This window comes from Drosophila ananassae, chromosome XL, assembly GCF_017639315.1.
Source record: "Drosophila ananassae strain 14024-0371.13 chromosome XL, ASM1763931v2, whole genome shotgun sequence".
Classification (NCBI taxonomy): domain Eukaryota; kingdom Metazoa; phylum Arthropoda; class Insecta; order Diptera; family Drosophilidae; genus Drosophila; species Drosophila ananassae.
The window spans coordinates 13,271,437-13,299,148 of NC_057931.1; the positions used below are offsets into that span (position 1 = coordinate 13,271,437).

General features: G+C 37.6%; 1 protein-coding gene across 2 annotated transcripts in view; it reads right to left on the reverse strand.

Moving 5' to 3' along the window:
- Positions 1–18,433, reverse strand: part of LOC6502975 (insulin-like growth factor 2 mRNA-binding protein 1) — a 33,377-nt gene extending 14,944 nt beyond the window's left edge. Inside the window, exons 1-3 of one of the 2 annotated variants that reach the window (XM_032453089.2) lie at positions 18,118–18,433; positions 17,585–17,861; positions 4,714–5,616 (exon numbers count right to left, since the gene is read on the reverse strand). In XM_032453089.2, the coding sequence (XP_032308980.1) occupies positions 4,714–4,826 (113 nt within the window). In that variant the 5' untranslated portion in view covers positions 4,827–5,616; positions 17,585–17,861; positions 18,118–18,433. The remainder of the gene's footprint in view (positions 1–4,713; positions 5,617–17,584; positions 17,862–18,117) is intronic. The other variant, XM_001963450.4, reaches the window with a different exon arrangement.
- Positions 18,434–27,712: the final 9,279 nt, after the last annotated feature.

Genomic DNA, 27,712 nt, shown 5'->3' on the forward strand with positions numbered 1-27,712 from the left:
TCATTCAGCATTTGCTCCTATAATTCCCAAGTACACGTTGCGAAATTTTTAGGTATTCTGAAGACTTGAGACTGTGCTTTGGTTTAAAGAGCATGATTTCCTTTAAGGTTGCTACTTTTTAGAATATTTATTAAAAAAAGCAATATAATTGAACCAAAACACCGCTTCCTTCAAAAAATATTCATAAAAACTATACAAAAAGCGCAATTTGTGTTTTTTTTTAACATCAAAAGCATGCTTTATGGGTTTTTTTTTTAGAGAAAAGCGTAAGTTTGGAATTTTAAAGCCTCAAAATAATATTTTGGACTAACTTTGGATTAGTTTTTCAAAAAAAATCATCAAATTTAGATTATCATTTTGCAAAAAAAGCATACTTTTTGCATTTCCGCTTGCTCAGAAATTTGATTTGGGAATTTTAAAGCCTTAAAATAATATTTAGACTGGCTTGGGATTAGTTTCTATATCAAAAAATCATCAAATTATGAAAATCCTTGGACAAATAGTCCTTTTTAAGCAACAAAAGCATACTTTTTCGGTTTTTCGTTTACTAAAAAATGTGAGATTTGGGAATTTTAAGGCCGTAAAATAGTCTCCTCCCTAGCTTGGGATTAGTTTCTGTAACAAAAGATCATCAAATTATGGATATCCTTGGACAAATAGTGCTTTTTGGGCAACAAAAGCATGCTTTTTCGGCTTGTGGCTTGCAAATCGCACCGAATTGGCGCTTCTAAGCTGTTATTCATGATCAAATCTCGTTTTGGGTTACACCCCCACCTTTTTTTTTTGCAAGTGCATTAGCATCTTGCGAATAAAACGCCAAATTTTGGGCTGAGGCTGGAACGGGTTTCGGTTCAATTCTTCTGTCATTGTGAGGCTAAGACAAAGGCGGGGGCGAATGGAGAGAAAGAGAAAGATATATATATAGAGAGAGAAAGAGGGAGAGCGGTATAAACCAAGGTCAGGCTCAGTGAGCTTTGAGGAGCAGCTGCTGGCCGAAGGAGCTGTTGGCCAGACTAGATCGGATCGGATTTTGGATCGGATCTAATCTACCCCCAAAAAGCAAAAAAAAAAAAAAAAAAGCAGGAGGACAAACAGGAGCCTTTTCCGCCTGTAGCACAACAAGGAGCCCTACTAATTTGACTGTCAATCAAAAAAGGCGAGCAGAAGACCCTTTTTTTTTGTGCATCCTTGCGCTAGATGGATAATCGATGGGAATCAAATTTGTTGCCGGCTTTCAGAGAAATCTGTGCTCTGTTATATGCTTCGTAGCCCACACCACCCCAAGATGGATACAAAGATACAAAGATACAAAGATACAGAGACTCAGCTACCTCGCAGATACAAACGAGATGGCGGGAACGAGGTTGAGGCGATTAGAAGAACTGCGCAAAGGACAAATTGCAGCCAGGAGCAAGGATCCTAGGATCCTTACCTCAAGTGAACAAACATTAGAAGCCAGGGGCAGTATAATTAAAAATGTTTGAGAGCACTCGCTTCCCTTTTTCGGAAATCTGAGAAACGTGTTTTCTGACTAGAAAAAAAAAGAACAATCTAAAAAAAAAAAATACAAAAAAAAAAGTAAGAGAAAAAGGAAGAAAAGGAAGACAAAAAACAAAAAGAAGCTGGCACAGGAAAGCCCCTAAAAACTCAACAAAAATCATATTTCGAGCCGCCGACTCCACTGAGAAACCTGAAGAAGATCACCATTCCATGCCACACAACCACAACGATAGATATATGTATATGGAACATTGGATCCGAATCCGAATCTGAATCGTTTCGCCGGAGTTCTGGGTCAGGTCAACCCTTCTTTCTAAGCAAAATCACAGCCAGCCCCATGCAACAGAAAGGCATGAAAGCAAAGCAAAGATGCCTCCTCCTGTGGCAGCGGCATGTTTCCTTTAGAGGATTAAACCAAATGCTACAGAAAAAGATTTTTTTTTTGGCTGTGAGATCTTTTTGCTTTTTTTTGCTTTGCTTTGCTTTGTTTACTTTGCATTCCAGCAGGAAATTAGTTGGAGGTTTTCGTTTTTTTTCCATCTTTTTTTTCTTTTCTATTCGAGAGGGACCAAAAATGCTCCAGCTTTTGGCCTTTTTTCCTGCGTTTGCCCACCGGCTTAGCTGTTGTTGCAACAAGCGGCTTAACAGCAGCAGCCATCCTGCCCCAGCCTCCTGCCCCAGCGGGTTGCAAGCAAGGCTTCAGGACTTGGAATCTCCGGAATGGCATGGCTTGTGGGCGACTAGGCCTAGGGGCCTAGGGGCCTAGTAGGGACTACTTACTGTTTGGACTTCAAAGAGAGCTTATAACCATATTGTATGGAAGTCTATCTAGACAGCTTCTTAAAATGGTATAGCAGTCATAGAAGGGGGTATTATATGTTACAGTGGATGCTAAAAACCCCATATAAGAGACATCATAGATGACATAAGGATAGATGACAGGATCTAAAACTTAGAACCACACCACACTAACTCTTCCTTAGATGCTTACTTTGAAAGTCAAAGCCTAAACCTCTGTAGGACTCTCTTTATCCTAGTATAGTATAATATACAGTACTGACTATATCCTAGTATAATATATAGTACTCTCTATATTAGGCTGCTTGATTTAAGTCTTATATTTCTGCTTTCCCGCCAAACCCTAAATATTATTTTGCGGCGGATATATACGAATACAGGACACCCTATATACTATACTATATACATCTAGCCATAGTAACCATAACACTATATTATATACTATATACTTATAATATACCCTACCCTATAGAAACCCTATGTTAAAAAGTATCTCAAAAGCTCCTTAACATTAAATAGTAGTTGAAGATTGAAAATAGACTCATTTATAAGGTTTCGGATCTAGGACTTTGCCTTCTATGCCATATTATATTACTAACTATAAATTGCAAGTCTACAGAAGCAAAGAGACTTCTGTAAGTAAAGGCTAGAACTCTTTAGTATTTATAAGACATCCTTAATATATTATTTGAAATTCGAATAGACCTAGAACCTATAATACCTAAGCCCTTTGCTTCCTGCAGTTCTATAGTCTATAATTTTATAAAGAATTCTCTCTTTTATGACCTGAATTATCCCTAATTTAGATATCCTTTTAGGGATAATTTATTTATACATAGCCCTATGAAACAAACTTTACATCACTTATGTATAAGGTTCGGGAGCTAATAACCTTATTGGAAACTCTTAATTAGAAGTCTACAGAGTGTAAGAAGTCCTCTCTTGACTAGAAGTCTTCTACAAATAAAGTTTAGAGCTCTAAAGTATGGGCTATATAAGATATCCTAAGATAAGATACCCATAGCCACCCCCATATCTTTAAAACCTATAAGCCCACCATGCTTTTTTTTATAATCCTTCTTTGAAAACCTTCCCATCTAAGGGATAACCTTCTTTGGGAATAAACCAGTGCAGAGCCTTTGGCATAACTCCGTTTCCCATAACCATCACATTTTGGTTAAAAACGATGCATTCATAATCCGTTTAGGTTCTGCACCAACACTCCAATGACAATGATTCCATTCTGATCGAATCAGGAGCCAAAATGAATGTCTCTATAATCTGTTTAGGTGAGAGAGAGGGTCTCTCGATCTCCCGGGTCTGGTCTGTCCATCATTGATAGTTTAGCACCTCCCCTAGCCAAGTGATCCTTGGCCGCCTTCTACCTCCTACCTCCTTCGAACTGCTACCTCCTTCGAACTCCTACCTCCTTCGAACTTCTACCTCCTTAGAACTCCTCCCTCCTGAGCAGCGTGCGACCAGTATATCAATTCCTTGAGATCGGGCCAAGGCGATCCCTTCTCCAGATCTCCAGGCAGTTAAGGACAGGTAGGCAAGGCGGCTGTTCTTCCCTCCCCATCCTTATGACTGAGGATGAGGAGGTTTTTTATGCGACAATGATGATGGTTTCGCCTACCGGGGGAGCTTGTTGTCTAGCCCCTAGACCGCTCAGTGTTTGCTTACACCACTTGAGCGGCTCGAGGGTAACTCTTGACGAGGGTCTTGCCCGTCAAGCTCTAAGGATGCTGGCAAGGATGCCTCCTAGCTTCGTAGCTGCCTGTCTCCCAGCGATATGCCCAATTTATCACAGGAAATTAGCTGCTATTTAGCAGCGTTGTATGTCCAAGGAGCAGGGTGGGGGGCTTCTAGGAAGCTCTAGAAAGGGGCAAACTCCATGTTATTTGGCGTGATAATTTGTGCAATTGTGGATTGCCTAGAACTCCCGAGTTTCCCAGTCCTTTTTTTTTTTGTAAAAAGATCCCTAAATTTTGTTTTTTTTTTCGTTGAGGGGCGCATCGGATTGCAGAAACCTACAGTTTCAGTGTTGGGCGCCATTTTTAAGTGCCAGCGATAGTATCGGATTTCCAAGTGGGTAGGTCGATAGGTGGGTCGATGGGTGGTAGTGGGTAGTGGGTAGTGGGTGAAAACCCTTCGCGCACTAAATAGCTACAAAGCATCACACAACAAACTACGAAAGCTACATTATTACATTCAAGATTCAAGATGAAAAGATGGAATAATTTTGTAATTTTTTGTTGGGGGGAGAGAGGTGATTAGAGAGAAGAAAGGCCTGCGGTATTTGAATTGCTTTGAAAATCTTTCTAGGGAATAATACGGATAGATAAGTAGTTACTAAATATCAAAAAAAAAATAAATAAAAGTAATTAACAGTTAGATGGAGAAGAAAGTACGTACCTTGAGGTGCCAGCACCTTCCAACTGCTGTCGATCTAGTGGTGGGTCGAAGATCTGTTCCCGATCCTCCTTCGATAGTTCCAGGTCGGCGAATTGGTCCAGTTCGGATGCCATTTTGATTTCTCTTCTTCTTTTTCGTTCTCAGTTGCCGATTTAATTAGTTTTATTTATTTTATATTTTTATTTTTTACTTGTTTTTATGTTTTTTTGCTTTTGGATCAGTTATGAGCGTGTTAGTTAGTTAGTTAGTAGTATTATTATAGATGTCTATATAGAGGGAGGAACACTTTTGAATTTCAACTTTTAGGACCTTTAGGACTTTTACTTTCGAAACTGATCTTTTTTCCGCTTGTCTACTTTATTTCAACTCCAGCTTCAACTCTTTTGGATTTTAGTATTTTTTTCTCTTTTATTTATTTCTGTTATTTCTGTTTGGAATGATGCCTTTTATTTTTTAGAATTTTAGAATTCGCGAATCATGTCCTTGAGGGATTTCACGTTTTTTTTTTTTGTATTTTCGTAATTTCTTGCAACTTTTTCATGAACTCTGCTGAACCGGAAAATAAACTTTTCTTTCTTTCTTTATTTTTCTTTTTAATATTTTTTTAATGCTTAGTCAGTTGGCTTGGATTGGATTGTGGGTTTTATTGGTGTCGCGTTAGCATTTCTTATTTTGATTTTATTTATTTTTGTATTTTTTTTTTGGAAATTTTACTTTTTTTTCGGTTCTGGGTCTCTGCACGCGTTTCTCTGCGGGGTTTACGTTCAGTATTTTTTTTTAGTATAATTTTTTAACTTGTTCGAACGTGTCTCTGGTTTAACGGTTTAAGTTTTGAGTTTGTATTTTATTTTTTAATTTTTTTTATTTTTAGTTTTGGTGTCAATTGGGCCAAAAAAGAGTTATCTGCAAGAGAGAGATAGAAAAAAGGAGAGATAGAGGAGGGAGAAAAAAAAAGGAATTAGTTTTTTTTTTTTGACAATTCTCGGGACATCTCTGTGGGGCAGTGGTGGGCAAAACGCACACATTTATAACATTTGATTGTGTGCGTAAGCAGCGAAAAACAAAGAGAGCAACCCATTCACTGAGCGAAAAACTTTGTGTACTAATTCGTTCATCGGTAATTTTGTAAATATTGCACAAAATAAGGTACTTTTTGTATTTTTCAGACTTGTATAATGAATTTACACAATTATAATAATAAAATATGAAAATATAATACAAAAATAAAAGAAAAAATACGAACTATAATAAAATTAATAAAGATAATAAAAAAAAATAATAATAGGAATATAAAAGAAAATATAAAACGAATAATAAAAAATTAAAATAAAAAAAAAAAAAATAATAAAAATTATTTTATTATTTCATCAATATTAATTTTTCTTCCCAAATTTCAAGAAACATTTTTCTCAGTGATTTTTTTGTCGCAATGGTCGTGCTCCAGTGAGGTCCGATCATCGAATAAATTCATTTTCATTGGTAGAACAGAATATTTTTGGCGCTCAAATGAAATGAAATGAGAGAAAAATGCCAACTTTGGCCCTCTCACGAAAGCTAATGAGAGTGCTTCGGAGAGGAGCGAGCTCGCTCATACTGTGCGTGTGCCGGCAGCGCTGCAGCAGAATTTTTGGCCCTATGCTCGCGAGTTATGGGAAATGAGAGTTTGCCCACCACTGCTGTGGGGTGACACACCACCCACGCAAGGGTTAACATTAACAGCTGTTGCCCGGAGAACGGGGCGTTAGAAGAGAGAGATTTATGCGGGGCGATGCGTGAGCGGCGGAAGAGAGCGCAAGAGAGAGGGAGGCGAGCTTTTGTTGACTTTGATCTTGGGCCCATGTGAGTGAGTGTGAGTGCGAGTGTGTGTGTGTGTGTGTGTGTGTGAGGGTGTTGTTGTTGGCATTTTTTTTGTCAAATTTTTTTTTGGTGTATAAGTGGGCGAGAGACAAAAAAAAAAAAACACCATTTCGCATATGGCCCAAAAAATGTGTCCAAAATTGGGGAAATTTCGGTTTCTGCTGCTCTGGCCGTTTGTTTTGTTTCGTCTTTTGGCTTACTTTTTGGGCTGTTGCTCTTGTTGTTGTTGTTCTAGCTGTTCTTGTTGTTGTTGTGTTGTGTTTGATGTTTAGAATTTATGTTTATTGGCTCCCCCTTGATTTTTTGACTATTTTTAATTTTTACAACAATTTTTTTTTATGTTGTGTCTCGTATTTTCTTGCAGTGGAGACTGGAGCTTTGCAGATGATGTCAGAGTGCCTCAAAAAAAATTGCCTTTTCTCGATGTTGCTGTTTTTGGGTGGTATTGTTGTTGTTGTTGGTGTTGTTTTTGTCGATTGATTTGCGCGCGTGGTTTGATTTGGATTTTTTTTTTTTGGAAATTTACATTTATTTTATTTTATTTTTTTTTTATTTTTTTTGGCAACACTTGAAAACTTTTTTATTAATTTTGAATTAATTTTTTTTTTGGGTGAAATTTAAAAAATTAAGCTCAAGAGGAAAAAAAAATTGAAAAAAAAACACAAAATTGCGCTTTTGTTTGTTGTTGTTGGTGCTGCTGCTGCTGGTGGGGAAACAAATTAAGTTTCTCAAACACTCTACCACACACACAGACACACACACACACACAAAGTACACTCTCCTCGGACACGCACACACACGCACTCGCACGGCGGCAAGGCAAATATGTGGGGAAAGAGCGAAGCGGAGCAAGGCAAACGAATTAAAGTCAAAGTCAAAAAATATGCCACGAAAAAAGTAACAGCAACAGCAACAACAACAACAACAAGAATACGCAAAATTATTAGCAGCAGCTCCAACCCCCCCTCTCCCCATTCGGCCGCAGCACCACCCCCTCTTCACACACACACACTCCTCCTTCTCCTCCTTCGGGCTCTCTATCTTTTCTTATTCTTCTTCTTCTTAGATTTTTTTTTTTTTGGGGGGCTCTGTAGTTTTCTTTTGTTGTTGTAGTTTTGCCGCGGATGATAGTTATCCGTATCCGTATCCGTTATCCGTGGCGCGAAACTAACGGATTCTGATTTACAGATTTCGGAGAGAGCCACCAACAAAAAACAACAAAAAAAAAATATATCAAAAAACACTAAAAAAATTGATTCAAGGCTGCTGCCACCGTCGCCGCCGCCGCCACCGCTGCTGCTTCTTCTTGTATTTTTTCGCTGTTTTGCGTTTGGATATTTTTTTTCTTTTTTTTTTTGGGTTGATGGTATTTTTTTTTGTATTTGTTTTTTTTTTTTTTTTTGGTAAAAAATTTGTTGGAGCAGCCCGCGAGTCGCGACGCTACTTTTTGGCTACGTTGCTTACAGTTGGGAGCGTTTTCAGACACTGAACTGCCGCCGGAGCAGCAGCGGCGGAACCAGCGTCGTTGTACGGTGCGCCGGCAGCGGCCGCGGCAGCGACGTCGGCAGCGCGACAGTTTCACATTTTTTTCTCGGCTGCCGAAATTCCTATGCGCGTAGAAACACAGATACAACACACACACACAGATACACGCACCGGACCGCACCGCACCGCAAGAGAGGAAAGCAAAGGCAGAAGCAGAAGCAGAAGCTGAGGCAAAGACAAAGACAGAGCGCGCGCGACTAAGAAGCAGAGCGCACAAGTGTGTGTGTGTGAAAGAGTATATCTCTGTATGTGTGTGTGTATGTGTGGAATTGCCGAAAATTTTTGGTGAGCGGAACCGTAAGAGCAAGTGAGTGAGCGAGCCCGTGAGTCCAGTCGAGTCGAGTGACTTTTTTTTTCGGTTGCTTTTCGTCTTTTTTTTGTTTTTTTTTTTTTTTGGTGATAAAAATTAAAGCTAGCTATGAGACAGATGGAATCTAAAATGGAGGTTTAGTAATTCTTCTAGTTCAGCAGGGTTATCGGAAAAAAGCTCCCAATCTCGGCCCCCCAGGCTACCCGGCTTTTCTTCCACAATCTTTCAGATATTTTTTTTAGAAGTTTATTTCTCTATTTTTTGGTAATTAATTTTATGGGATTTCAATTAGAGATAGGATTTTAGTTGGGATTTTAAAAATTAAAAATTATTTTACTTTTAATTTAAACCTAATCTAATTTATTCCTAAACTTAAGAAATCTTACAAATTTCATTTGAATTTTTTTTTTTACCTCATTTCATATCTTTTTTTGCCTAGTTTTTTATTTATTAATTTTAATTTAATTTTATTCTTAACTTATTCCTTTATTCCGCTTTATTTTTTTTGGCTAGTTTATTTTTAATTATTAATTTTATTCAACAACTTTATTTCACAAATCCTAATTATCTAATATCCCACATATCTTGTCCATTTTGTTCAAACTTTTAAAAATAAAAACTAGATTCCGGTTGAAAAAATTGTATATTTTGTTGAAAAATTCACTTTTCTAAGGTTTATCCTAATTCTATCTTTAAATTAAAAAAAAGGGGAAAACAAGTTTTAATATAATACAAAACTAAACAATCCTGTATAGTACTATAGATCCTATCTAGTTAGATCCCAATTCTATATATAGTTGCATAGATCCTTACTTTTATCCCAATTTTGTATTTTAAAAAGCAACTATCTAAAACAATTGCCCTTAAAAGTCCTAAAATTTCAAAAAAAAACTTTTAAAAAAATAGGATAAATATTAATAATAATTTAAAACATACATTCTTATATTAAAGGACTAAAAAATAATACCATATTCTTCTATTTCTTTAGTCTTAGCTTCGATTTGATTAAAAATTGTCATATTTTTGTAAAAAAAAAACGTATTATTAAGATATAAAAATAATAAATAATATATTTAAATATAAAAACAAAACTAAAATATTAGCATAAATAGTTTTAAAAAATCCAAGCCACAGCCTCCCATTCCCCATGAAGTTGAAATAAAAAGTGCCCTTTTTCGGAATCCCCGGAATTTGTCTATTTTTAAATTCGAGCCTCAAGGACACCTACTTGTGGGACCAAATCTAATTTTCGAGTTATTTCCAGGCCCTCGATGGGGAGGAGGAGTTGGAGGGAGAAGGAAGAAAAAATTGTTTTTTTTTTTACTTTTTTTGGAGCAAACAGAGCAAAGCGCCGCACTCTCGTTTTCTCTGGAGAATCTCACTCAAAAAAGTGGCTCAGAAAAAGAGGCGCGCGTGTTGTCCCCCTTCCTCCCCTTTAACTGTCCCCCCTTTTCCCAAGCAAGGGCTCCCTGTGCCAGAGAGAGATAGACAATGGATGGCCAGGACCTTGTGAGTGCGCGCCAGGCTCTCTCTCTCTCTCTCTTTTCTTTCGCCACATCTCGCTGCCGGCGTCGCAGCTAACGTTGCCAAAAAATCGAGCCAGAACACACACACACACACGGATACGGATACGGCGGAGGTATCCAAACAGAAGAGTGTGGATGTGTGTGTGTGTGTGTGTGCCTGGATGTGTGTGTTGGTGTAGCGATGGTGACGACGGCGGCGCTTAAGCTCTGAAAACTGAAAACTGAAAAATGAACTGAAAATGAAAAGGAAAAGGAAGAAGGAAGCGGCAAAGGAAGTGAACTGCGAACTCACAAAAGCTGCTCTCTATACCGGCGTTGTGTTCTTTTTTTCTTTCTTTTTTTTTTTTTGTATTTTCTAAGAATAATAATAAAAAAAAAAAAAAGAACCAAAAAGCAGCCAAAAAAGGAAACCGAAATGCGAGCCAAGGGGCGAAAGGGGAGGCGACGGTGCAGGCGGAGGAGGTGGGAGGAGGGATACTGTAACCTTCAAGATCCTTTTTTTCTTTTTGGGCTAATTTTTTCTTAAAAAATTCCTAAAAGTCCAACTTTGGATTAGAATCTTGAAAGTTACGCAAGAAATTCCGAATAATATTCATACCCGTTACTTTGTTCTCTTTTGCTTTTAGTTCCCGTTAGCTGTGAACTGTTAGTTTTAGTATTTTGGGACATTTTCTCAAAGTATCTGAAGGATGTGTGGGACTTTCTCATATAATTTTTGTGAAATATTTGTGTTTTTGGTTTAAAAGCTTTTTTTTTTTGGGATTGTTCTTGGACAAATTATTTTATTTTTGAAAAGGAGTCCTTGGAGGACTTCTTTTAAGAGTCCTTTAGGAAGTAACCACCTTAAAGAGAAATTTATGCTTGGATTTATAAACTAATTTTTGAAATATTTGTGTTTTTGGCTTACAATTTTTGTAGTTTTAGGACGAATTCTTTACTGTTTAAATGAGAGTCCCTTTAGAAGTCCTTTTTAAAGACCTTTAAGTACTCCTTTATCCCTTAAGAGATATTTATGATAGGAATTTTAAACTTAATTGTAAAATAAATCAATTTTTTGTTTACAAATTAGTTTTTTTTTTTTACAAATTATTTTCTTTTTGAATAGGAGTTTCTTGAGAAGTCCTTTTAAGAGTCCTTTAAGAGGTAAGATCTCTAAGGATTAAGAATTTCTGATTTAATTTTTAAATTTGTTTGGGAAAAATAAATAAATATATTTTTTTGGCTAAAAAAGGAATATTTTTTGGACAAGTTGTTTTTTTCTTTTACGGAAGAGTCCCTTGAAAAGTCCTTAAAGAAGTTAGAACTCTAAGGAAATAATTCTTAAAATGATTTGTAAAAAAAATATTTTTTTCGGCTTAAAAATGGTCTATTTTTTGGAAAAATTCTTTTCACTTGAAGTCCTTTTAAGACTCCAATAAGGACTAATCTTATTCACTTATTTGTGAAATAAAATATTTTCCTTTTGTTTAAAAATTGCCTATTTTTAAGGCAAGTTCTGTTAGGGACTTGAGTCCTTTGAGAGCAAGTCCTTAGAAGAGCAAGAAAGCCAAAATAAAATCTATAAAAAAGGGAAATAAAAGAGAAAAGCCTGTTGCACATTGTTCAACTATTCAATGTGCAACAGGCCCCGTTGCATGCAACGTGCTGAGAGTCCTTCACAATGAAACATCCTTGGCGGATCGCTTTCATAATACATCCTTCCTGAATGCATAATAGCCCGCAATAATGGCGCAACAAGGAACTGCACTTATGTCGCCTCACTTGTTGAATGCAACGTGCTGCACTTCTGACCTTTAACCCACGGGCTCTCTAGCCTGCCCCCTGCACGTGTCGCAATCATAATAAAATTAAAAGAGAAAAGGAAAAAAAAAGGGGTTCCGGGATGAAAAAAGGAAGGAATAAGGATGCGGGGATGCATCCGCAGGATTGCAGTTGTTGAAGGTGACATTAATTGACGTTTAATAGGCCTCATCTCTCGTCGCCTGGCAAAAGGGTCCTCTTAAATTAGTTTTGGCCCGCATCCTTGACGGCGTCCTTCGACGTCCTTCCTCGTCCTTCGACAAACCAATTTCGAGGTGGCGAGCCCTGAAAGGATTGCCTTTTTTTTTTGCAACAAAAGTGCATCGCAACCCCCAAGGGATTGGCATCGAAAAGGGTGCAAAAATCTGAGGAACTCACCACCATCCTTGCTGCCACTGCCACTGGCACTGCCACATCCGGGGGTTAGAGCGGTTGCCTGCGGTTGCAACATCATCCCAGCAAAGGTTAAGCCTTTGCTGCCACAACCCGGCATGCCACAAACCGCCCACTGCCGCCTCCCAACGAATGGCAAATAGCCTGTTGCAGTTGCCTGCCACTTTGCCTGCCACTTGCCACAAAATGGCGCGCGCGCAGCAAAGTGCAACAACGGCCGCAACCACCATGCCACCCACCCTGCCACCCGCCCAAGTGTTAGAGCAAGAGGCCCCGAGTGGCGGCAGGGTGGCGTCTCCTCATCGGACTGCGAATGAAATCGCCGGGATATATGTATATATGTAGAGTGTGCCCCATGGTCCTGGGTGGGTGGTGGCACGAGTGGCACGGGTGGCATGGTGGCACTGTTGCACGGTGGTTGTTGCAACTTGCCGCCTGCAATGGCGCTAGCAAGAGTGCAACCATTCCATTGGACTGGATGGGCTTGGGTTGGGGCAGGGGCAGGCGTTGTGGCATGCCCCACTTGTTGTGCCCCGCGCTCAAGGATGAACATAATGAAATTATATTTATTTATTCTGCGAGGAGAGGAGATTTAATCCGAAGGTCTGGGATATTTCCTGTCTATTTTTTGAAGCGCCAGTGGAAAGGATCCTGGTAAGGGTCCTGGCTCAGGGACTCGGATATTGAAAGAATTAAAAAGGAATCTCGGATCTATTAAGATATATCTATATATCTATATCTATATATCTACATCTATATATCTTGCACTAATTTAGGCTTTAAATTTTTATTAAAAAAAAAAAGAAAAATATAAATAGAAACTTAAGTCCTTAAGCTCTAGTGGTTAGGGTCCTGGCTAGGGATCTGGGACTCAATATTGGAAGAATTAGATGGCAAATTTTGGATACAAGATATATCTTTTTATCTGTAGTCTATAATATATTTTTTACTAGTTTTTTGGTCAATAATATTAGCAATTTAATTGCCCTAATTTAGGCTTTAAATTTTTATTAAAAAAATATGGAATAAATAAATAGAAGCTTAAGAAGACCTTGGAGTGAGTTTCGAACTCTGTTCTACGTTTTTTAATTCTAAAAATTTATTTTATTATATAAAATATACAGAATTTTTTTCTATAAACCTACAAATAAAAAATAAATCAAGAGGAATGTTATACTTTTTTATAAAACTAAGTCAGATCTAATATTCTGAAAAAAAGCTCAAATCCCTATATGTTTGAGAATTAAATATTATTATTATTAATTATTATTGTATAAAATACTATATAGTATGTATATAATATACAATAAATAATAATTAAATCAAGAAGAATGCAATACTTTTTTGTTTTGTAAAATAAATAAAATCTCTAAAATCTCAAGTCTAATATAATATTTTGAGAAAAAAAAACTCAAACCCCTATATGTTTTGAGAAGATTTTAATACAAGTTTTTGGTTAAATATAATTATAATTAATTGTTATTGTATAAAATACTATATAGTATATAGGAAACCCTTATATCTTAAAAAAAATCACCTGCTTTTTGGGGGAATTATAAATCAGAAAATAAACATCCTGATGTCTGAAGTCTGATCTGAGGAGAGAGGTCCATAGCTCAGAACCGCGGCCTGCAGCCCGGAACCAGTTAGTGACATTAGTTAGTGACTTTAAATCCATTTAGCACAGCCATTAAGTTAAAGGGAGTAACTAGAAGACTATCCACTAAGAGGGACGGCATAAAAATTGCATTTTTTTCAGCTAACAAGCAATAGGGTCGTGTGGGCCATAAATCAAATCAAATTAAGTTGCCAGGGGTGTCTGGAGATACAAGCGCCATTGGCATGAATCCGGCATGAATCTCGTTTCTACATCCAAAGGGCTATATCCTGGCACAGGACATTGAACAATTGAACGCAAAAATTCCATCCATCCATCCAGCCAGCCAGACTGAGGGAAGGGAAGGGATGGCGGGCGAAGCACTCATTTGGCTACAGGACACCTCTCGAAGGACTAGATACGGAGTGCGAAAGGGAGGGCGGATGAGCAAGGAGCAGCAAGGATCTGGGCTGCCAGGCAACCAGCTGCGAAATGCGAAATGGGAATTACGAAAGCTGCCAGCGCCGTCTGCCTGCCTACCTAACCTTTCTTAGAGAGGACTCCTCTCTAAGGCTCAAGGACACCGCAGCGCAGCGCAGCGCAGCTCAGCGCGTCCAAGGAGCTATCGCTTCACGAGGTACAGTCCTCTCAGGCAGACCGACAATGCCACACAAATAGATCATGGCGAGGAGTTTTTTTTCTCCTTTAAATGATTTTAGATAAAAAATGGAAATATTTGAGCGTAAAATTAAATATGTTTTTAACAATTAGGGGGTGAACCCTAAGCTTAAAAGAGATATTTTTTACAATCCTCCTGGAATACATTCTTTACCGCATTATCTTTTTATAAAAAACTTAACTAATATCATCAATAGATTAGTTAAAATGTTAAAAACATGAAAATTAGAAACTCTTTATCAAATTATCTCTTTTTTTATAAGAAAACTTATAATATCATCCATTATCGTCATTAGTTGAACTGTTAAAAATATAAAAAATATTAGTATTATAACTAAAAAAAAAAAACAATGCCACTCTAATCTTTAGTCTTTTTTTTTTTAAAACTTCTTTGAAGAAATTGTTTATCAAATTATATTTTGTATAAAAAGTTAATTTATATCATCTATAAATTAGTTAAAATGTAAAAAATATTAGAATTAGAATTCTAAAATAAAGAAAACTTTGTGATTCTCGAGTTTGATCTCCAAACTTTAGTCTTTTTTAAAAACTTCTTAAAAACTCTTTATCAAATTATCTCTTTTTTTATAAAAAAAAAACTTCATCAATTAACATCCGTAGTTGAACTGTTAAAAATGTAAAAAATATTAGTATTATAATTAAAAACAAAAAAAAAAAACACTAAGATGATTCTTGATTATTTTATATTTTTTATAAAAAACTTAACTAATATCATCTATGAATTAGTTTAAATACAAAAAATATTTGAATTAAAATTTAAAAAAAGGGAAACTTGTTAAACTACGAGTTCGAACTCTAACCTTTAGTATTTTTTTAACAACTTTTTAGGAATTTCTTTAAATTATTAATTATCTTAAATTATTTGGACTGTTAATAAGTTGAAAAATATTATAATAATAACTAAACAATTTTAAAAGTTTGAACTCTAACACTATCTTTTATCTATTTTATTTATAGAACTTGGAAGACAACCATTAGAAAGTAGAGAGGTTCCTTAATTATAACAGGAATTAATTAGAAAAGAGGTCACCCCCTAAGATCCTTCCCAACCCCTTCTTCTCCCCTCTCCATCTACTCCTTACCCCTTCTCTAATTCTCCCATTTTCTCCTGAAATTCTGCTCCCTCTCGCTCCCTCTCCCTTGCGGATGTTGAACTCTAAAGTTGATCCAATTTTTTCGCATCTTTCATGCTTTCGTCTCACTCGCGAGGGAATTAAATTTAGAAACAGAAGCGAGAAGCGAGACGGGGGACGGGAGAAGCGCCAGATTAGAGCGAAGAGCGAAGAGGGGCTGCGAAGAGAGGCGAGAAGACGGAACGAATGCGGGAAGAATTGGGAGTGGAGAGTGGGGAGTGGGGAGTGGGGAGTGGGGAGTGGTGATTGGTAGGAGACTTTTCCATTCATTTCCTTCATTCAGTCTGCCAGAGTTGCACTTATTTTTAAATCAGTGCTCTTAGCCGGGGAGTACTGTATCTCCCGAGATGTGGCAAGTTGCAACTTTTGGCGGATTGGCGGAAAAGTGCACACTTTCAGAACGCATTTCGCTCTCAGGAGCCACTAATGGGCGGTAGCACTTCCAGGACCTCGAGAGCAACTAAATAATATAAACTTTGCTAAGTGCCTTAAGGGCGGGGATCCTTGATCCTTGAACCTCCTTGAAGTTGTGATTTATTCAAAAAGGAATTAAATTTTATTCTAGTCCTAGAATTTGTAATCAAAAGTAACAACAAGAGACTGGAGTGGTGAAATATTCTAAAGAATTCATAATCACTCTTCTATAAATTATTTTTTCCAAAGGATCTATTCTATTTTCTTTTCCAAAAAGGATCTATTTCTAAAAGATTGTAAGTTTCTTTGGGAAAAATAACAAAATGGCGACAATAATATGATTTAATATTATATAATATTCTTGAGATATGTACATAGATCTCTCTTCGTAGAACTCCTGTTCCACTTCCCTTTGGAATTATAATCATATCTCTTTTAATCTTAAAAAATTACCTAATCTGTACCTTTTTTAAGGATTTTTTAAAGTTTCATTTAAAAATAATAAAATCATTTACATATAATATTTTCAAAATAGATCTCTTCTCTTCGGATTTATATTCCTGTTCCACTAATCTATAGATTCTCTTCTGAAAATTATTGTTTTTAGAGGAAATACTCATCTAATCTATAATTTTAAATAGATTTTCTTAACTTTCATTGAAAAAAAATAACAAAATTACAATCATATTATTTCATATTTCAAAGGGTAATTATAATCTAATCTGTACTTTCTTGAGGATTTCCTAAAGTTTAATTTAAAAATCAACAAAATGGCGGTTATAATATAATATTATATTCTTAGATAGATCCTTAGATTCTTAGAATATATCCTTTTTGCGTAGAATTCTTGTTCCATTAATATATAGAACTATAATCCCATTATCAAGTCTCAGATTCCTCAGATTTCCCTTCCAACTTTTAGCCTTAAATGACCCTTTCAAGGATTCTTAAGGATTTTCTTAAGTTTCACTTAAAAAACATCAAAATGGCGGTTATAATAAGATATAATATTATATAATATTCTTAATATAGATATCGCACAATTCGTTCTCCACTAATCTATAATTATAATCATATTCTTAGATTCTCTCCTATTTTAATCCTTAAAATTTCCTTTTCTAGGATTCTCAAGAATTTCCAAAAATTTCCTTTTAAAAACAAAATGGCGTCTATAATACGATATAATATTATGTAATATTCTTAAGATAGATCTCTCTTCGCAAAATTCTCTTTCCACTAATCTATAGAATTATATCCTTAGAAGCTCTCCCACTTTAATCCCTCAAATGACCCTTTCAAGACTAATATTTCCCCATTTCTTGCGATTGTATCTTGTATCTTTTGCATCCAATATTTTTAATAGAACCCCCAAGGAACAAGGACCAAGGACCAACTACCAAGTGCCTTGTTACCCCCTATCTTGAATTTTTTAAAAAGAAACCCATTAAGGAATGGAAAGTGGGTGGAAGGAGTCGCGGGACAAACAATGCAATGATTGATATATCAATACCACAAAAGGACACACTGGACATGCCACAAGTGGCAAGTGCCGAGTGGAGAGACAAGCTTAACCCGGCAGTTCCATCGATATACTCACAGATTTAATTGGATCCGACTATCGGGTGGCTTTATCGGTTGGCGGTTTCCAGTTCATCGATTGATTGGCTGATTGATTGATCGATTGATTGACTGATTGACTGACGGGTGTACGAGTGGGCGGGGATCCAGAACTTGATCTTGATTGGCTGTCCAGTTTCAGACACAACTGATGACTGTTATCGGTAATCGGTTATCGGTTATCGCTAATCGGTTATCAGTTATCGGGCTATTGCTATCAGTTATCGGGACGATAGTCATCCAAATCGTAGAGTTATCTGTTATTGAAGAATTACGAATTAGGCGTTAGGGGGTTAAGGGTTTGGGATTTTTTGGGATTTTTGGGGCTCTAAGGTCAATAGGTCAAAAAACGAGAGGAGAGGAGATCACGTGGCTGTCCCTCTCGCACGCACTACTTTGTCAATTAGTCCCTAAAGGACATTAGACATCAGATGTAAGATTTTAGAGGTTAGGGGGCGGAACGAGGACTTTATTTTTACGAAATTACTGTTAAAATATACTGTTATTTTTTACTAATTCGGTTTTGGATTTTGATTTTTTTCGTGTCCCCTTTGCTCCCTCTTTCGTTTATTCGTTTTCCTTGTCTCCTGTTGATTATCGTCTTTTCCTTTTCGGGCGTTTGTTCGGTATGTTGTTGTTGTTGTCTTTTATGTTTTTGTTTGTTTTGTTTTGTTTTGTTTGTTGGTCTCTTGTTGTTGTTGTTGTTGTTGTTGTTGCTGTGGTCGGTGTGAGAGTATTATTTCTGATTTTGGGTAAATTTTTTGTTTTTTTTTTTTTTTGTTGAGCGAGAAAAAAAAATTGAAACTGAATTGTGAGAAAGTGAAAATTTGTAGGGCAGCCCGTTGACAGGATCGGAAATGTTTTCTAAGATGTCTGCTCCAGAAGATGTATCAGTTGGCCGTCTAATGTCCAAAGGATACGTCAAGGACATTATAGGATTTTTTTTTTAAATATTACCATTTTCATAATTTCCAATTTAGAATTAATTTAGAAAAATAATTTTTAAAGCAGAAGGAATATCTACTAGTTGGCTCTCAAAATGCGAAAGGATATGCCAAGGACATTATAGAATTTTTATAAAATATTACTATTAAAAAGTATTTTTATGGATAGTTATTTTAAAAATAATTTTTTAGCAAGAAAGAGTAGAATTTCAGAAAAAATTCTTTATTTTTAAGGTCATGGGTCATATCCTTGGCCTGCCAGCTGGAACCGTTAGACCAGGAAACCGCCTGCCAAGGATAACTGAATAAAATATTTCCCTTGATTGATCCTAGATCTTTTTTTTTTATTTAGTTTATTTTTTATTTCTTTAATCCACTTAAAAAAAAAAAAAAAATTGATTTTATCCAAATTATTGAATAGCCATTTTTTTTTTTGCTTTTATTTGCTTTTGGCTTATTGATTTTTTTTTTTTTTTTTCGTATGTGACAACTACGTGGGTGGCTCAGGGGGTTGGTTGTTGTGGGCGAGAGTGGGTGGGTGGTGCGTGGGTGCGAGCGGGATGCCTGCAGATGCGTGAGTGCGTACAAAGCAAGGTTAGAGGGAAAAGGCGTTATCCCCTCCTCTCTCTCTTTCACTCCTTGAGAGTTTTGCTTACACTTTGTGTTGCTGTTGTTGTTGCTGTTGTTGTTGTGGTTGGATTATTAACCAAATTTAATTAATTTTTGTAACTAATTTTGGATGCTACTCTGCTTCCGCCTGTGGTTGAGCACTTTTCTTTGATAAATTTCTTGTATTTTCTTTCACTTGTTTTGCTTTTCTTGTTTAGCATTTAAGAAAAAAACAACAAAAACGCAAATGGCGGCGACAACGGCGACGGCAGCGGCGGCGGCGGCGGCGGCGACGGAATCGAAGAAAAAAAATAACTAGCTGAGAGCCGTAAGCTGAGAGCTGTGAGCTGTGAGCTGCGAGAGATTAACTGTAAACTGCGAAATGTGAGCTGAGAGTCGAGCGAACTGACGCAACGGCGACTAGTGAACGTGAACTGCCGGATACGGATCCCAAGGTGTCTGCGTCCCGATGAAAATGCGAGGAAAACTCTGCCGCAGCGCAGCCGGCATCTGGCAGCGGCGTCGGCAGCACCATTTTCCACCCAACAAACATTGAATCAAAATGGCTGACCCTGCTCCTTTCTCTCTCTGTATGTGTGCATGTGTGTGTGTGTGTGTGTGTGTTAGTGGCGTCTATCCGCCTGTTTATCCGATTCAAAGAGCAGCAGCCGGCTTAAACTTACACTTACACTTACTTAAAAAAAGCAACTAACAGAAGGAAAAACAACAATATCTTAGTCCTTAGATATCAAAAAATAAATAAATTAATAAATATTTCAATAGAATAAAAATACTTCAAATCTCTTTTATTTCAAACATTTCATCTTTATTTTATAAATTTTAACAATCTCTCATCTTAAAATGTAAATAACATGTTATATAACAAACAAAATCATGTTTAAGCTTGATCATTTGTCGTGACACGAGGCTAAACTTTTAACGATCAGTATCCCAGCTGTTGGACCTGTACTTGCTGTGTTCTTCTTGCCGCTTGAGCCTCGAGAGTTTTTCCGACCAGAGAGAAAAACAACGAAAAACTCGGAGGATAAACGAATATTTTCCATTTGATTGGTTTGGGCTCTGTTTTCCGCTGCCGCTTTGCACCATGGCGTTGGCAGCGCAGTTAGCGTTAGCGTTAGCGTTGGCGTCTCTGTCGCTGTCGCAGTCAACGCAGCTACCAACGAGGGTGAGTGTGAAAAGCGAAAATTCATTGTCACAAGCGAGTGAAGCGGAGACGGAAAACTCGAGGAAAACTCTAAAAACAAGGGTGACCCGGCCCGAGCGTTGGCGTCGACGCTGGCGTTTTTCCATTTTCCCTTTTCTCCTCTCCCTCTCCATCCTCATACTCTCCTTTCCCTCTCATTTATTCGTCCCTCGTTCTTCCCCAGTTTTCGTCTATTTTGTCTAGTGGCTCTGGTGGAAATGTCAAGAAAATTTAGACCGCCACAGCTGCTTCCCGAAGGCAAGACACACAAACGTTGATATATGAGGAAAACAGAGCGAGGAGGCAGGATGGTGACTGTGGATTCTGTTCCACCTACGACTGCCACTTGAATTCCGTGTCCCGAACAAAGAGCACAGGCTGGCTAAGCCCAAAAATATCATTTATTGGCATGGTACTATTTATCCTTCTCCAGGCAATTTATTTTAAAGCTGGGATGCTTTTTTCTATTTTTGAATTTCTTGAAATAAAAATTTTTATTTCAAGATTATTTCTTAAAATATATTTTATATATCTAAATAAATTATGTTTCATTTTATTACCAAATTCTATAGATATTGTCGTCACTAAGCAAATGAAGACCAATAAAGTGCGACCACTAGTGCGGCATATAACGGTTTATTCGTCCCTAATCTAAATATCTCTGCCTAAGTGCGATCACTAGTTTAGCTAGTGCTCTGGCTTAAAATGAAATATATAAGCCACTTGGTTGAGAAGAATAGGATTTGATATTATATATAATCTAAAATTCGAATAAAAAACCATATTTTTTAAAAAGAAAACAATTCCGTCTGGGAAAAGGCATAATATTTTATAGATATTGTAGTCACTGAGCAAATAGAGATATATGTACAAGATAGATAGAAAAGTGCGACCACTAGTGCGCCATATTACGGTTTATTTTCCACTAATCTAATTGAGTCTGCCTAAGTGCCATCACTAGTCTTAAGTCTGATGAATAATAAAATAAGTAAGCCACTTGGTTAAAAAGAATATGAACTGATATTATATATAGTCTAAAATACAAATAAAAACAATATTTAAAATAAAAGGAAAACAATTCCAACTGACAAATAACAATAAGACAATAACAATAAAACAAATAAAGATATCAAAAGTGCGATCACTAGTACCACATATTACGATTAGCTCGTCACTAATCTAATTAAGTCTGCCTAAGTGCGATCACTAGTTTTAATAATTCTGAATAAAAATCAAATAATTTAAAAAAGAAAACAATTCCAACTGGGAAAAGGCATCCTGGAATGTGGAGAATGCCGATCTAGCCAGGATTTAGATTCTAGAAATAACATTCCATACTTTCATATACAAATTTCCCACTTATCCGCTTCCTACTCTCCTAAATTTTCATTGTCCTCTTTGCTGCCGCTTCCTCGCTTCCTTGCTTCCTTGTTTCCTTGCTTCCGTGCTGGCTGGCTTCCTTGTTTTCCTTTTTATCCTTGCTTAGCTAAATCCGATGCGCACCCCGCAGCAACAACAAAAGTATTTCCGACTGTTACCAACCCAAATCAGCCCACACACATACACGCGCAAAAAACACACACACACAGATACTAACACACACACCCAACTGGCAACGTCCCGTTTTTGGATTTGGGATTTCAAGCGAAACTTGCGTAGTTTTTCAACCCCAAAATACGGGACAAGGACAAGGTCGAGGATGTGGCTCTACGCCCCTGGCCAGAGGTTTAGGGATTAAATATTGTCAAGGGGGTTAAACTGTAACTGTAAACTATTTGAAATACTAATAAAATGAATAAAAAGGATGTTTCCCAGGGGCTTCTTAAGGATAATTTTTCTTTTTTCTTATATCTTAGCCTAACCCCTTTCTTAACCCCCTTTTCGCCACCCCTGGGCATGTAGCGGTAATGCGTCCTGTGCGTATCACCAGGAATGTTTACAGCCGGCTGGGCTCAGCTACAGCTTCTAACTCGGATCCTGCTCCTGGCAGCATCTAGCCCTAGCCTAGACAGACGCACGCTTTGCCGGGATGCCAGCACCGCACAAAGGACGCGTGAGGGTGAGGCACGCGGCCGGGAGGTCCTTGTTTAAAGCCACCACCCACCCCCGGGTGGCAACTGCGACGCATTTTTCTGCGTTGCGTTTTGCGTTTGACAGGCTGCGATTTCGATACGGGATGCCAGAAATTCACGAATGGGATGGGACAGGTCGGAATGGGAATGGGAAGAGAAATGGGCGTTTCATTCCGCCATGTTCCGCTCTGCTATGCTTACCGTTAGAATAAAACGGTACTTGCATGTCAAATCATGTTTGCAAAAAAAATTCGAACAATTATTTCTTAATACTTTCTGATTTTTTTGTTTTTTAATATTATAAAATATTTGATTATAAATAGTTCCTGTTTTTTTTTTTTGAGTGTACCTGTATTTTACAGTTGCTTTTAAACGAGGATCAAAAGCAACTGCGAATGATAAACGGTCCGTTCTTTTCCGTTTTGTTCCCTCTCCTGTTCCGGCCCAAATGGCTTCGTCCTTTTCACCTTACTTATTGCGTTAGTATGTGTAAATATATATATATATTTTTTTATTATTATTATTTCATTAGATTGCAACCCTCGAGTGTCTCAGGACATCTCCCGCCCCCAGATCCTTTTCGGCAGGGATACAGGCCGGTTGCTGTTTTTTGTCCCGTGGCGGAATACGCACCAGGAGAGGGGTGGAGGGAGGAGGTTTCTAATTCGGATGAGGGGTTCGAATGCGTATTTTGAAATTAGAATGGAATTTTTGTTCTAACGGTTCTTTTTCAAAAAAGGATATCTTTCTTTAAAATGTTAAAAATATCAAAAAGTAGCATGTCCTTTTTAGGAGACTTGCTACTTTCTACTTTGTTCTTCTGCTTCCCCGCACTCTCCCACCCTCTCCCTCCCTTTCTCTCTCTTCTTTTCTGTGCCTCGAAGGATCCTTTTTTTCGGCTGGTGGTGCGATGACCTCAATGCGTTTTTAATAAGTTCTGCCTGACACTGACACTCGAAATTCGGGACCAGGACTTGGAACTCGGGCTGATTGGATGATGGCAATCTCACGGCAGGACCTCATGCCGCCCGCGCTCTCTTTTTGTCCCGTTTCAAGCGAAGAAAGCGCGTGCGGCATGCAACTTGCATCCTGCGCACAACAAGGGGTGGGGGGCGTGGCGGAGAGCGGGGCGGATCAAGGATCAAGGAGCGAGAAGCGAGGAGCGAGTCGAGCGAAAGTGCCTGCGCTGTCCTGTGTCCCGAGTCCTGGGCACACTCTCCCTGGGGGACTTTTGGCAGGATCGGGCGACAGGTCCCTATCATCGGCAATCGGCGATCCTTGATCTCCTTCCAGTCGCCAGCTGCACCTGCAGGACATCGCGGCTGGTGTTTGTTGGTTTTTCGGTTGCCTTACTTCCCCCCTACTTACTACCCCCCTCCTGCCTGAAGCTCCTCCTCCTTTTCCTCCTCCTTTTTGGTATTATTTTTATTCGCTGCTCATTTCTCACTCGCTTGTTGGTTAACGGTTAACTGTTAACGGTAATGCAGTTATGCGATAAGGCAGTGTGATGAGGGGGAAAGAGAGGTCCAGGGCCTGGGCCTGGGCCTGGAATAGATGCTGCTCCCCTCTTGCAATTTGATCCTCTATCTTGGCCCTCGCCCTCCTTGTCTCCCTCCCTCCTCCCCTCCCCCCACACACACACGATCCCCAATCGCATTATTATCGTATCGGACAGCCGACAGAATGACAGGGAAAGCAGGACAAAGGATTGCATTTCGCAGTGCAGTGCAAGGCGGGAGAGAGGGGGGTGTCTGAGGACAGGAGGTGGCCACGCAGGCGCGTGGCAGCCCTCGATCCCGATCCTGATCCGGATCCTGAAATGCATCGCTGCATCCAGCCTCCCCAGTTTCGAGTCTTCCGTCTTGGCTTGTCATCAGCGCGTGCATGCGGAACACTGGAAATAATTTTACATTTATACATTTCCTATTTATATTTAAGTCTAAGTTTTAACTTTAAAATATAAAAATTTCTGTTAAAAAAAAGAAATCATGAGTTCCTAAAGCTCGCCGTCTTAGTGACGCCATTAATCTTGTAACGGTCTAGCTATCATTCTAGATATCGATAGTTTAATGCTGTCCAATAAATCGATAAATATACTCCCATCAGTAAGATTTGTGCCAGTGTATCCCTCTGGCTATTTATGCAGGATATCTTGTATCAGATATCAATCTGATCTGTGTCACTGTCCTCTCCTCTTTTGCTCCTTTTGCGCTTTTCTGCTTTTGCTTTTGCCTTTGCTTTTGCATACGAGTGGCTCCCAAGTGTCTTAATCAGCGCTTAATGTGTTGTGATTGCATAATCGAATCGGATGGGGGATGGGCAAAGGGGATGGGGATCTGCAAGGAGGTGGACAGGAGGTGGGGCAGCATCGGGAGCAGCAGCTGGTTCGACTTACCTGTTGCTGTTGCTGTTGCAAGAGGCACGCGTTGGCTCACCTGCCTGCCACCTGAGACCTGTAGACGGGAGACTGTAGGCTGTAGACGGAAGACTGTGGGCTGGAGACTGCAGACTGGAGACTGTAGACGGAAGACTGAAGACAGCCAAGAACCAAGACAAGCCCACAATGAAGCAATTATGCATGCGTTTGGTTTTCTTTCTTTTTCTCTTTTTTTTTTTGCTTTTTTGGAGACTGCATCCCGAGGATTGGAAGGAGGAGGGAACAAGCACCGTCGGGGGGCGTGGACCGATAATGTTGTCAGCTCAATTACAAGGTATCGATGCCCCCGCCCCCCTCAACCTACCATGACAACGGCACCTAAAAACGGCGGAAAGGAAAACCATCCAAAGAAATTAAAACATAAAATTTTGAATATGCGTCGGGGCAGAGCCCGAAATTGCCACAAAGGTGGATTTTGGACAAGAAACAAAAAAGGATAAACACGAAGGCGATACCCCAGGCAGGGACTATCCCCTTGGGAGATAATGCTCGCAGGACACTCGGGCCAGGACACAGACAGGCGCAAGCTGAAGCTAAGCAAACAGGACATGAGCCGTGAAAGCATTATTCAAAAAGCGTTAATTATTTTCGTAATTTTTTTAAATACGTAGTTTGTAAGCACCGGTTGGCTTTTTAAAATATTATCTTCATGAAATGGAAGCCATCACCTATGGGGGCTTCAGCACTTCACAGGAGAGTCTTCCAAAAAAAAAGAACCATAAATGGGTCATCTTTTAATAATTTTTAATTATTCTAGAAAATGATATCGTTCTTTAAAACAGTTAAGTCTTCAAAAATAAATAAAATAAACTCTTCAAAAATTAAGATAGTTTTTAAAAGAAACAATAGATCGTAACGATGGATTATGGTTAATAATCTCATAAAAATTTTAAAAATTTAGATCCTTTAATCAAATAATCAATCGCAAATATGAATATCTTTCAAATTAATATTTTTTTCATAAATTTCCCATTTTCTATTATTTTAGAGATATAGATTTTTACGGTTTAACGATAGTTTACCGGTAGTAACGATAGTAGTTTAACGATAGTTAACTTTTTAATCAAACTTTTTAAAATTTATATCTTTTAATATCTCAAATATGTATATCCTTCAACTAAATATTAGTTTTCCCAAAAGAATATACATAATATTTTAGTTAATCATTTAAAATGAAAAAATGAAAAAAAGACAAGAAACTCCAAGAAAAGGTCCTTAAACAACGCCTTGAGTACTTTCTTATAAGAAGTGGGGGTGGTACTTATGATTTCTGACGCAGATTGAAAAAAAGGAAATAAAGAAAGGAAGGATGCGTCATGTGTTACGTCACATGGAAACTTCTGAAAGTTTTTTTATGTTACAAATTAAATTCCGATTTGGATTTTGAGCCCCTGATGTAATGGCAGTGAGTACTTTCTTCGAAAATGCGCATAAAAGTGCGGATTCTTGTATCATAGAATTTATAATGAAGTATTGCGGATTTATGGAGTTACGAGCTTTGTTTTAAAGACCTTCTTTTAAAAACATGAGACAGATAATTTATACCGTTTATATTTGCACTTCTTTTTATAAACTTCTTTATTTTTAAGATTTTTACCCAGATGTTGGTAGAACCCTCATATTTTTCGGGTTTAAAGCGATTTTACTTCAGTAGGAGACATTTTGAGACTTAAGATTAAAGATGAAGATATCTGAAATGGGCCTTTAACAAGGTATTTTATATATAATCTCTGTTTATTAATTTATATATTTATTATATATTATTATTATACATATGTACCAGAATTTCTATATTTATTATATATTATTATTATACATATGTACCAGAAGTTTAAATAAGAATTAAACATATTTTTGGAAAATCCTAAATCCTCTTTTATTTTGTAACATTTTATTAAGTTTATCTTAATTTATCATCACAATATCATTAAGACTTACCTTAATAAATAAATGTATATTTAGTATAGCTCTTATATTCAACAGATCTTTCTACTAAATTTATTTTGTTTATTAGTAATATTTTTACGATTTTTTTACCAAATGGTACCAGACTATCATATTGTTTTGGGTTTTAAGCGACAATTCTTTAGGATATATGATAAGACTTAAGATTAAAGATAAAGATATTTGAAATATTTGTTACGTAGATATTTTATAAATAATAGATATTATAGGAATATTATACATATATAAGAATTATTATACATATTTAGCGAAAGTTTAAATAATAATTAAATACATTTTTCAAAAATCTTCAATCCATTATTATTATTCAAGTTTTTATTAACTTTATCTTAATTCATCATTACAATATCATGACTTGCCTTAATGAATAAATGTCTATAATCAAAATAAATGGATCATCGAAGGATAATGCCTATAATTGAATGTTAAATTACATGAAGTTCAACATTAAATTGAATATTAAAGTTGAAGAGCCGTAATGGATTGTAATCGGGGGGCTATCTGGGACAATCGATCTGTTTGGCGAGATGCGAGATAAAATTATATATCTAGTTCGGGGCAAGGTGTTGGGCTTTTTATTCCACCTTTTTAGGCCGGCGCGCTGCCCTCTTTTTATTAACCAGGGCTATTATCATTTTTAAAATAAATAAGCCGGTGTAATAACGATAATAAGCAGCCGAAAATTAAATAGCTTTTTTTTTTTGGGGGTTCAGAGTCGCGGCTTGAGAGCCGAGTTGAGAGCCATCTGCAGGCCACCCAGGACTCGGCAGGATACGGACCGAATCGCTGGCATCCTCGTTGGCGGTTGGCGACGCTCGGGCTCATTAACGCCGGGAATTAACGGGCATTTAGCCAGAAAACAAAATGCACAAAATGT